Below are 13,211 nucleotides of genomic sequence, written 5' to 3' on the forward strand. Positions count from 1 at the left end.
TCTTTGTCAGAGGCACAAACCATCTTTCAGTGCTTCCAGGTTCATAACTTCATACTTGTTCTCAAGTCTTCATTATTCCACACCCTATATATTCAGAAAGTTGATTAATTTTGCCATTTATGTCTCCACAATATCTCTCACATATAACCCCTTCTCTCTCTTTCACACAACTACTATTTTAGATTGAATTTTCTTTACTTCTCATCTATATTGTTGCTAATTGGTTTCTCTGCTTCAAGTCTCTCTTCACTATAATTAATCTTATATATTTATGCCAAAGTAATTTTCCTTAAATACAATTCTGATTATGTGATTCCCCTGTTTAACCAACCCATTTCAGGCTTCTTGTTGATTCTAAGATAAAATATAAAATTATTAATTTAGCCTTTAAAATATAATATAAAAATGTAGTCTATCTTTCTAGAGTCCCTGGATATTTTTCCTCCTGAACTCTATGATTTTGGTATTTTCTATGTTGTTTATACATGAAATTTTCTTTCTTTTCCCAGTGCCTTTGCATTAGTTTTCCTGATGACTACTGACTCCTTAACTTTCTTTATATTTGTCATATACATTTACATATATATACACACACATATGCGTGAATCTTCCATTAAAATACAAGCTCCAAGTGTTACCAACTATTTCATTCTTTGTGCTCATATCTATAGTACCTAGTACAAGTCTTAGAGCACATAGTACGTGCTTAACAAATATTTGTTGAAAACCTAAACTCAACAGAAAATTTATTATCTAAGAGCCAATATCAAAGATTAATTTAAAGGGACTCAATACAGATTGTTTATGTTCTATATGTGGAAATGTAAACCATACGTCTAAGATTGACATTAGTAATTGGGTAGTCCAAAAGAAAGATTGTGATAGAACTCAGTGTGATGTGATTCTAAAAAGCAAAATAGCCTAGAAAAAAGTAAAAATAATTATTATGCTATATGAAAGAGGTGCAAGAACAAGAATTGACACAGAAGAATTAGATGGGGGAGGTAGACTAGTTGTTCTGAAAACCTGCACTCACATCTGAAATGGGATAATATGTATACGTATACATATCCATGTACACATATGTATACGTACACACACACACACACACACACACACACAAATAGAGTGTAGCACCCTCCAAAATCTATAAAGAAATAAGTGGGATGGGAATAAAATAAGATGGGGTATAGAAGAATGTTTATTATTAGGATAAGGTGTATATATGAATGGGAATGGCATAGAGAGAAAGGGAAATGGTGGGAAGAGAAGATAACAAAGGGATCCATGATGAGGGCAGAAAGTATATGGTGGGGTGGCAGGGAGGCTAAATAAAATAGTAAGGTAGCAATTATTGCTCTCAGATGAAGTCAAACTTAAAAATGATTCAATCAAGAGAAATCTACATTATGTCAGTCATAGTATTATTTTAAATGGATGTGTATGTATGTAAATGTATATATTCATAAATATGTATGTCTAGGTATATATTTAGGTGTAGGTATATATATGTATATGTAAATATGTGTATGTATGTATATTTGTGCAGATATATATGTATGTGTGTGTATGTGTGTATCTGTGCTTAATTGTAGCCTGCTTGGGGAGGTGTGGGGAAGAATAAAGGGGGGAGAAAAGAATAAAGTAAAAAGTGCACAGCAAAAAACAAAAGAAAACCTAGAAGGAAGTAAAGAAAAGATGGACAGTCATGAATATAATATCTTCTATTAATAAATTAAAATATATATACACATATTATATTGATTCTGCTGGGCAATGATAATATTTAATTTTTTTTGCTTTTCTTTTTTTCTATTTTTTTCCTTAATTTACATTTAAGTTTTTAATAAATAAATAAATATTTGTTGAATGAAGGGTTGTTTTTTGTTTTATTTATTTTTTATTGTTGTTATTGTCGATTGATTGATTGATTTCCAGTCTGTGACTTTTTTATCCAATGATTTGGAAAATTTTCCTGGAGTTCATCTTGGAAAGATGGATAAGATTTGAATAAACAGAAGGAATCTCCAGCATGAAAAGAATGAGTATACACAAACAAAATAAAGACAGGCCATAGAGGTGATACTGAGCATAGTATATGTGGAATACAATGGATCTAACTCAAATAGATGATTGTCTCTTGTTGTTAATGAGCTTCAGTATGTCTCTATTTGTAATTTATGCAGAATCCTGCAGGATATTTTCTATGAGGTAGGATATTGGATTTTTTCCCCCTTCATCATAGCTTATTTAAATCTATCTTTCAATTTAGGCACATTTCTTATATTGTTAGATGGAATAAAAACTAGTGATTTTCATTTCTTGTATAATGACCCTTCATCTGTTTTTGTGCTTCAGATCACTTTTGAGTCATTCCCCAAAGAAAGCTACATTGTACGTGATTTGGTTGACCCTACCTAATCATTCATTAGTTTAAATACCCAGGTTTCTTTCCAGAACTCTTTCCAGGTTTTCCTCATCTATCTTAAAGTGGACAGAGCCCAACTAGAAATGGTCTAATAAGGATTTCATATATGGCTACTTAAAAACACTAATGTGTTTTTTGGGGGGGACTTAAAATATTTTCTCTGATATACCTCTTAGTCAAAGGTTAAAGCTGTTTAAGAAAGAAGGGCTATGAAACCCATTTGCTCCTAGAACTTTTAGAGATGCCAATAAAAACATATAACAAAAACTGAAAGTGAAAAGAGGAAGGCTGATTGAGCAATAAAATAGAGGAGAGAACGCTAGTTAAAAAAACCTATTCTATAGTAACTACAGAGATGCATAGCAGAGGAAGGAAGAAAATTCAGGAGAGGCCTCCTGATGAGGCAAGAGAGGCTCTTAGATCCCCTCAGTGCTGGACATCAGCAAACAAGGCTAACAGGAAATGATCCATTCCATGTGGTCACTTATTCTGCCTTCTCTAACTCTCAAAGTTCAAGTAGTGAAATGGATGACGACAGAGAAAGAGGAGCAGTTAAGTTTTACTTCTTTACTTCTGGCCTCAAGAAAAGAGAAGAAATGAAAATAATGGATTGTATGCCCACCCTTCCTCAGAAAAAAAGCTCTGCATGGCAGTCTAGAAGAGAAGGACTCCTGTCAGCCACTCTATTACTGACACTTCTCTCTGGTGGCCTGGCTCTGATTTCGTTGTACCAAGTGTTCACCCTGCAGGCTGAGTTGGGGAGTCTCCGGCATGAACTTCAGGCTTATCAGAGCAGGACTGAGCAACTGCAGGGCCTGCAGAACGAGAAAGCAGGAACCTACCCTACTATTCTTCAGTCAGAAGCTGCTGCCATCACCAGACGACAAGTGAGTTACCTAGAAGCTGGCTCGCCCTGGATAAGGGTTACTTTTCCCTACCTCTGTTTATTTATTTATTTTTTAAATACTTTGGGCCTTTTCCATTAACAGGAGTTCGGGGCAGCCCCTGTCACAGCAGAAAGCAGTCCTCAAATCAGCCTTAGACAAAGCCGAAGGAGCAGAAGAGGTGTTCCGGACTCAGGGGAAACTAGTAAGTTGAGGGGAAGCAGTCTTTCAGAAACTTCCCAACTGGGGCGAATATCATAGTGCAAAAATGGGGAGAGTTAGGTGAATTCATTTTCCTTCCTGGATCTCTATCTGCATGTTTGCTCCTTGCAAATAAAACCTGACCAGCTATGCTGCTAAAACAAGGAAGCCCTTTACAAATATTGATTCAATTGTTCCAGATTCTAATGAAGAAGAGATTTAAGAATTAGCCTTCATGAGCCCTGGAATCATTTGGGGAAGTGGAGGAAGGGAAGGGAAAATACCTTTTTTATTATTCTTTCTCCTTATGGTGAACTTATTAAGCTGGTCAATATTTTAGTGTTCCTAAACAATAGATTTCATTGGAAGAATAATACACCTCTGATTGAGATAAAGGAAGCTGTTTGTTTAATCTTCATATAAAATAAAGGCCACTTTGTCAAAGCATTGCCCATGACACACCTAATAAAACCCCACCCTTTCTTACCCCATTTTCAATTCTGAAACTATAATCAAATTAGGAACTGTCTTTGCTTTTGTATTTGTATGCTCAATGTTACACATAATGTTCTTATGGTTAATAAATGTTATTTTTCCCCCCATTCTTTCATTCAAATGCTTTCATCTTATTATTATTAGAATATGCCTATTTAGGACAGAAAGTTGGCTAAATACATTCTCTGTCAGGTGCCATTTTGTAATCCTTATACCCAAACAGGTGTATTGCTTTAATCTTATTGCTTCTCTCTAGATATTTTTTATAGACACTTCCTATAAAAACTGAATGTGATGTTAAAATCTTTTTTTTTAATAATTCTGTATGAAATCATTAATTTTTAAACATCTCCTTATATTAGAGATATGCCATGTCATAATGGATAGAGATCTGGCTTACTGAATCAGGAAAACTTAAATTTTCCTGCCTTTGACACATGCTGGCTGTGCAAATAAGCAAAAAAATATTTTAAGTATTAAGTAAAAAAAAAAAAAAAAAAAAGACTATTATTTACAGTGAAGGTACCTACCTACAGTCTAAACAGAGTTCCCTCATCTGGGAGTTTCCTAATCTAATATAATCAGAGGTTTAATCTTTATTCTTCTGCTAGTTAATCTTTTCCTACCATGAACACATTTCCTAGAATAGTTTATAGCATCACAGGGTGTTAGAGATGACTTAGAATCCTCCCTATTTAGTGTATTTTAATGTAAGAGAAAAATTGAGAGCCAGAGAGATAAAATGTCAGATCTAAGATCACCAGTTACCTTTGATTATTTATACTGTTTTGCATTTAGCCATCCAGAGTTCATTTGCACATGATCAAAAAATATATAATTCATAATCATTCAGGAATTTATGTTTTAGAATTGACAAAGTATGATTTAAAATATAATGCTTGCCATCATATTTTTATTAAAGCCCCAACTATTCCCTTTTAAAAGATGTGCTCATAAAATCCAATCCCTCTTTCAAATCCAAATTTAAGATATATCTTCTTTGTGAAGCATTTCCTCACCAACCCAGATCATTATAAATCTTCCCTTCTCTGAGTTCCTAGGGTAACATTTATCATTTTTGCAAGTCATACTCATTTGGGATTTATGACATTCTACTTTTCACTCTTGGTTATATTTGTATGTGTATGGTATATTTACTAATAGAAACAGAAGCTCTGGGAAGAAGGAAGGAGAAAAAAAGGATAAAACCTGGTTTTTCAAACAGTAGCTACTATAGTCCCTTGCACATAGTACACAGTAAATACATGTTTTGTGATTGATTCAATAGGAACTTTAAAGTGACTTTGAGATTACTTCACATTATATTTCTTCTGAATTTCTTCTCATTTTCAGTTTGACTTTAATCAGAAAACATTTTATGAAATATTAAAAGTTTATATTTAATAAATGTGAATGAAAAACATAAGAGCACTACCATAAGGTGTAGAGTTCCAGCCAAGAATTTGGTCTAGGTCTTTTGGCTGTGGAGGTGACCCAGGGGGAAGATAGCTCCCTGAAACTTTCAACTCAGTGGCCACAGAAATAATTACTTTCAAATATTTCTTTAGTGAGAATTCTAATGAATTGGAATTTAGCTTCTATTTCATTCTTCAGTGCCAATATTTTTCCTTTAATCATTTTTTTAACTTTTCAAATTAAAGACTTAGCTGGGTTCAAAATATTTCACAAGATTGTTTCTGATTAAAATATAACAAACAGAAATGTGGGGAAATCCAGTATAAAAGAGGTGCCAAATAGCCCAAACTATCTCAAATTAATTTCATGCTCAAACTCATAAATATATTTAGAGTTTGACTATTTAGTAATGGCTTACTAAAACTGCTGTCAGTAGTAGCAAAGGCAAATAAGTATCACTTTTTTAATAGATGAGGGCTTTACTATCCAACTTTCCAATCCTACTTGCTTGAGTCTTTATTCTTAGATATCCAAGGAGTACATCATCTCTTTTCTATAGCTTGTTCCTCTTTCCATACTTATTTTTGGGAAAACTTCAAATTTGTCTTCTTTACAATTCTAAATTTGTGAAGCTACAGTGAGAAGAGATTATAAAGATGCTTAGCCTGATCAGTTTAATGAGTGAGTGCAGCATAGAGTTTCAGGAGTTGCAAGAGGTCCTCCATTCTTGTCTATATGGAAAACAATCATGAATCTCTTTCCCACCAATCCATACAAAAGCTATATCAAAGAGCCAGCTGGCTACTGACTGTACCCTTTTTTCCGTGCATCAGAAATTTGGTCTCCAGTGTTTGCAAAGAAAAACATCTGTTTTATTTGTCAGAGTGGAATATGCAATTGACAGCTGTGTCCTAGCAACCATATTTAAAAAAAAATCAATATTTCCCTCCCCAGTTACATGTCAAAACAAGTTTAAACACCTGTTTTTTTTTTTTTTTTTTTAAGTTTTGAGTACTAAATTCTATCTCTTCCTCCTTTCCTTACTCCCTCCCCTTCCTCTTTTGTGAGATGGTAAGCAATCAGATATAAGTTATACATGTGCAATTATGTAAGTCATTTCCATAATAGTAATTTTTTTACAAGAAAGCTTGAGTAAAAGAAAAATAATGAAAGAAAGTAAAAAATAGCATGCTCCAATCTGTATTCAAACAATATCAGTTCTTTGTCTGGAGGTGTATAGTATACTACATCCTTAGTCCTTTGGGATTTTCTTGAATCATTGTATTGCTACGAATAACTAAGTCATTCCCAGTTCTTTATTGAACAATATTGCCATTACTATATACAACATTTTTCTGGTTCTATTTACTTCACTTTGCATCAGTTCATGAAAGTTTTTCCAGTTTTCTCCAAAATCAGCCTACTTGTCATTTCTTATAGCACAATAATATTCCATTGTGATCGTATAACACATCCTGTTTAGCCATTTCCCAAAAGATTTCCAATTCTTAGCCATCACAAAAAAGAGCTACTATATTTTTGTACAAATATGCCCTTCTATCCACTCCTTTTTTTTTTTTTTTTGTCTTTGGGATATAAAACTAACAGTGGTATTGGTAGATTGAAGGGAATGCATAATTTTATAATCCTTTAGGCAGAGAGGAAAATCAATCATTACAGTTGTCTGATGAAGTGTCTACATGAAGAGTGTACATGCATACAAATATACATTATACATAAACACAAGTGAGGGTCATGGACATGACTTAATAACAACAACTATATGTTACCTCTCTCCTTCCTTCCCCAGGCTTAACATTCCCCTCTTGTATACTTGGTCACATCCTCAAGCCCAGCCATGCCCCAATTAGGAGGACAGGGCTGCATAAATGTGAGACTCTCCCTAATGAGAGAAGAAACAGCTAGAATAATGATTCCAAGGAGTAATCCCTTATTTGAGAAATAAATCAGTAAGGTTTGAGATAGAGGTTCTTAATCTTATCTGGTGAAACCTGGGTTTCTCAAAATAATGTTTTCAATTGCATAAAGTAAAATGAAATACAAAGAAATACAAAGAAAAACAATTTTAAGTGGAATGTATTAATTTTTTAAAAAATGTTCATAGATCTCAGAAAAGAAATGCTGGGTGACTGCTGACTCCCTGTTTGGGGGTACTAGGTCAGTTATTGCTGATCTCATAAATAACAATAAAGAAGTATGCTGTTTTCTAGGGGTATCATCTATGCAGGATATAAGAAGGCTTCTCAAGGCTTGTCAAACTTGATGATTAATATCAACTTCTGGTGATGAAGTAGTTTTAGGATCCAGGAATTTACTCTGGTTTCTTTTTATCCACCACATCTTAGATTAGGTGATGAAATCAGCAAAGTGCATTTCTGACTATTTCCCACAATTTTCCATGAATCATTTTTCTCATTTTATCCCCACAAATCATATTTTAGTGAATCCATGACTTCATCAGTGTAAGTAAATTTAAATTAGATCACAGTCCCATCAAACTTTTCTCATGCTGGATAATGGATATGGATATATCCATATTTCCCAACAAACGTTCCAAAAGGAATTTATTCAATAAACCAAAAGGTTAGTCTTATTTTCTTATTACATTTTTGTATGAGGACCAATACACAATTCAAGTTGTCCATCCATTATTTTTCATTCTTCCTACATGACTGATTTATGAGTTATTCTTATGCAAGAGTACTGAATTTGGTCAGAGGATTTAGACTGGCATCTTGCCTTTTCAAATCTTTTTTTTTTTTTCCTTTTGACAAAGCAAAGGGGATTAAGTGACTTGCCCAGGGTCACACAGTAGTAAGTTCAAATCCTAACTTCATGGCTGGTGCTCTATCCATTGCACTTTCTAGCTGCCCCACTCTTTCAGGTCTTCTTATACCTTATACCCTTCAACAAGTATTCTTTACTCAGTGATAGTGGTCTGGCTGTTCCATGACCAAGATTCTATTTCTCAGCTCTGGGCATTTTCTCTGCCTCTCCTGTGCCTAGAATGCTCTCCCACATCTGCTCTTCATAATTTTTTTGAACTTTGTTATTGTTAAACTTGATATTTTAGAAACATAAACAGCCAAGAGACAAGTTAAACATTTTCTGTAAGTCAACTCAGTCAAATGAGATGTTATAGATCAATGTGCCATTCATTTGGTTAGAAGCAACAGATTTAGCAACTAATATTTCTTCACACATTCAAGATTTTTTTTGAACCCATATCAAGGTCAAGATACTAGTAATAGGCTAATTTTTCAGAAGTGTCTACATTTTGGCAAACTATGTAATAACAATAATTTTCCAGATGTGGTTGCTATTGTTGATATTTGTCAACTGTATCTTTTCTATATCAAATCCTATTTATAAAAAACTCTACTAATCTTCCTTTTCACACGTTGTAATGGAATTTATCAAGCATATTTCTGGAAATACTAATTCAGAAGGATTAGAGAACAAACAGAACTGACATCTAATTTCTCTTATTCTAAAAAAGTTCATTCAGCAATTTATCAATAATGAACATTTTCACTGAGTTTTCACCTACTTTGTATCTGTGACATATTTATTCAATGTTATTTTGTATATTATAATTTTCTTCTAATCAATCATATATCCATGCTGGATTTTATGTACAATGAGAGCAACTGCTATGTTTTGTCTAACTTTTCTACTTTACCCAATACTGCACATAATGATCTCCATATAGTAAATACCACTCTCAACTCCTAGATATTCTCTCCCTGATACTTTCTGGATACTTCTTTCACCTGATTCTCCTCTTTCCTCTCTGACTGTCTCTTCTCAGAGAAGAGTAAGTCATTGTATATACCATGTCTTCTAACTTTAAGTATTTCTCAAAGTTCTGTTTTGGGATTTTTTTTTTCCTTCTTTCTCTGAACTCTTGGTGATTTGATGATTTCCCCAAAATTTAATTCCTATCTTTGTGCATATGACATTCAGATATATATACATACATATAACCCCAGTCTCTTCTCTGAGCTTTAGTCTTGTACTGACAACTACTTTTTGGAAATTTTGAACTGGATGTTCCAGAGACATTTCAAATTCAGTATGGCACAAACAGAAATTACTACCTCTCCCCTTCAAGCCTTTCCAATCTTTCTATTTAAAGGTACCACCATCTTTCTCAGTCTACTAAGTTCATAACTGAGATATTATCATTGAACTTCTCATTTTCCCTTATGTAATTTCCATATCTTAACAGTTGCCAAGATTTCTACATTTACATCTGACCCCTGTTTTCCATGCATGTAACCAGTATCTTACTTCAGGCCTTTATCGTCTTTCAGTCAGTTTATCTCAGTAGACTCCTAATTAATTTCTCTGCCCTCTTTAGTTTATCATCCTCAGAAATGCTAATGTAATTTTCTTTAGGTGCAGATATGATAATATAATTCCTCTAATCAATAAATTTATGTGGCTTCCTATTGCCTCAAGAATAAGATATGAACTCATCTCTTGGATTTTTAAGCTGTTTACAACCTGGACCCACATTATAAATGACTCCCCTTCCTCCATTATGTGTTCCACAAACTACCCTTCTTTATGTTCCTCACATCTGATATTCCATCTCTTCTTGGTGTTTGCCTTTTCACAGAGTGTTTCTTTTCTTTCTTTTTTTTTTTTTTTTTAATAATTTTTTATTGATAGAACGCATGCCAGGGTAATTTTTTACAGCATTATCCCTTGCATTCACTTCTGTTCCGATTTTTCCCCTCCCTCCCTCCACCCCTTCCCCCAGATGGCAAGAGTCCTTTACATGTTGAATGGGTTGCAGTATATCCTAGATACAATATATGTGTGCAGAACCGAACAGTTTTCTTGTTGCACAGGGAGAATTGAATTCAGAAGGTATAAATAACCCGGGAAGAAAAACATAAATGCAAGCAGTTTATATTCGTTTCCAGTGTTCTTTCTCTGGGTGTAGCTGCTTCTGTCCATCTTTGATCAATTAAGGCTCTCTTTATCAAAGAGGTCCACTTCCATCAGAATACATCCTCAAACAGTATCGTTGTTGAGGTATATAATGATCTCCTGGTTCTGCTCATTTCACTCAGCATCAGTTCATGTAAGTCTCGCCAGTCCTCTCTGTATTCATCCTGCTGCTCGTTCCTTACAGAACAATAATATTCCATAACGTTCATATACCACAATTTACTCAACCATTCTCCAATTGATGGACATCCTTTCATTTTCCAGCTTCTAGCCACTACAAACAGGGCTGCCACAAACATTTTGGCACATACAGGTCCCTTTCCTTTCTTTAGTATCTCTTTGGGGTATAAGCCCAGTAGAAACACTGCTGGATCAAAGGGTATGCACAGCTTGATAACTTTTTAAGCATAATTCCAAATTGCTCTCCAGAATGGCTGGATGTGTTCACAATTCCATCAACAATGTATCAGTGTTCCTGTTTTCCCACATCCCCTCCAACATTCCCCATTATCTTTCCCTGTCATTCTAGCCAATCCACAGAGTGTTTCTTATGCCAGAAATGCATTCTCTCTTTTTTCTCTGCCTTAAAAAAATCTTCTTTTTTCCTTCAAGATGCAACTTAATAGCTACTTTCTTGTAGCTTCTAGAAGCTTGTAAATGGAGCTTTTCCTGATTGCCCCAACAATTAGTAATCCTTTTTGTATGCATATTGCTTATATTCTGTACATACTTATCTATGTGCATATTGTCTTCCCAAATAGAATGTAAGTTCCTTAAGAGTAGAGATGATCACATTCTACATATTTGAATCCTCAGTCCTTAGTATGGTGCCTTCATAGTGGGTGCTTAACAAATGCTTATTGATTGAGTTAATGGTTTTAGGGAATAGTCAGGATCAGAGTTGTACCTTGGAGGTTGAGTAAGAGCTCAATGTATGTAGGGTAGAAGAGGGGATTTTCAATGGTAAAAATGACACTAAATTAGCAAGTAATCCATACAGTTTGTGGGAAGAAAGATGCATCATTCCCAATAAATTGCTTTTGCACCTTCTGCACCTTTGAAAAATATGTCATTTTTTTGTAGTAGTTGTGGTAGATGATGTCATTTAGGATATTTGATGTATAGACAGATGTGAAAAGGTGTAGTTTGATGAAATTCAAAGATGATAAGAGTTTATAAGGTCCATAATAACAACTCTTCTCTTCCCATCCCTCTTAAGATTTAATATTTCTACTGAATTAAATGAGAGCAAATCAGATATTTTATAAATCAAAAAGTATCTATAAGGTTTTATTATTTGTAATGTTGCCATTTAGGAATCATTTAGATTCTGAATACTAATTAGAAAATGTTCACATTTTTAAAATAGTTCCCAACTTCATTATTTGCCTTGAAGGAATTTTTCATTTTGCCTTTTATATAAGTATCTCTATTTTGCTGGCATTAAGCAATAATTTAATAAAGCCGTGTGTGTGTATATATATATATACATATCTGTACCTGCAGTATATTACCTCTCTATCAAAAATGGGTAATATACTTCATAATGGATCCTTCATATACAATATATTGAATAGAGTTCTTAAAATTGTTTTTCTTGATAACGTTATTCTCTTTGTATAAATTGTTCTCCTGGTTCTGCTCACTTCACTCTGAGTTGGTCCTTAATATCCTAGATTCTCTGAAATCATCCCATCATTTCTATATGCAATAATATTCCTTTAAACTCATATACTACAATTTGTTCAGTAATTATTTAGCTATCTAAGACTCAATCTGGGACACCCTCTTAAATTTTAGTTGTTTTTTTTTTTTCTTTCTCCATTTTTTTTAAATCTCCCTTCACGATTAGAAAGTTTTTTTTGTAACTATTCTTTCCCCAATATTATACAGTTTAGTGACATCTATAAATCTGATCTATATGCCACCAGTACCTTTAAACAAATAGTTAAGAAAAATAAACAGCATGAGTCCAAGCACAGATCTACAAGATAGTCCAATGGAGTACTCCTGCTAGTTTGACATTGAACCATTAACAAAATACTCTGTGAGTCAAGTCTGGAAATTAGTTCTGAATGCATAAAATGCATTGTAATATATTTCACATTTCTCTATATTTATTTTTGCTGCTAACTCTTCATTTTTTATAAAACATCATAAATTCTGCTCCAAGCTCTTATTTTAATTATGTTTGTCTCTCTATTTCAAATGTGTTTCTTCTAAATAACATATTGTTGGATCATAATTTGTGATCCATTCTGCTCTCCTCTTCCATTTATGGGTGAATTCATCCTATATACATTCACAATTATTATTGCTAAATGTATTTCCCTCTACCTTATTTTCTTCTGTTTATTCTTTTCTCTTTTTATCCTGTCCCTTCTCAAAAGTCTGTTTTTTTTAGTGAATTGTATCTCCTTTTCCATGTGGCTTATTCCCTTTTTAAGGAGGAATCAAAGGAATCAAAGAGAGTCCTGAAGTAGAGGGATTTCCCCCCAAGATCCTCTCTTAGGAAATCTCTTACCCTGACTTGGCAGCCCACAGGAATATGCCCAAGCTGTGACCAGTCTCTGCAGAATTGTAAACTCCCTGACTATGACCATTACCCCTTTCTACCCCATTTTTTTTGTCTTCCTTAGCTCTGTCTGCAAAAATCTTCCTACTCCCACTTTCAGCTTTTTAACACACAACTTTGGGTCTGTCCAGTCTCAACCTAACTGGTCCCTTTACCACTGGAAACTGCAATACTCTGAGAAGCCCTGGAGAAGCAACATTTCTGGGAGAAGTCTCTTGGTTGTTATTGC

At 33.9% G+C, this 13,211-nt stretch overlaps 1 protein-coding gene across 1 annotated transcript in view; it reads left to right on the plus strand.

Annotated features, from left to right (window-relative positions):
- Nucleotides 1-2,760: 2,760 nt before the first annotated feature.
- Nucleotides 2,761-13,211, plus strand: part of TNFSF13B (TNF superfamily member 13b) — a 58,606-nt gene continuing 48,155 nt past the window's right edge. The window contains exons 1-2 of the mRNA XM_051984177.1: nucleotides 2,761-3,315; nucleotides 3,418-3,517. Of these exons, the coding sequence (XP_051840137.1) occupies nucleotides 2,827-3,315; nucleotides 3,418-3,517 (589 nt within the window). The 5' untranslated portion in view covers nucleotides 2,761-2,826. The remainder of the gene's footprint in view (nucleotides 3,316-3,417; nucleotides 3,518-13,211) is intronic.

The sequence above is a fragment of the Antechinus flavipes genome, chromosome 3 (assembly GCF_016432865.1).
Source record: "Antechinus flavipes isolate AdamAnt ecotype Samford, QLD, Australia chromosome 3, AdamAnt_v2, whole genome shotgun sequence".
In the NCBI taxonomy this organism is placed as follows: Eukaryota; Metazoa; Chordata; class Mammalia; order Dasyuromorphia; family Dasyuridae; genus Antechinus; species Antechinus flavipes.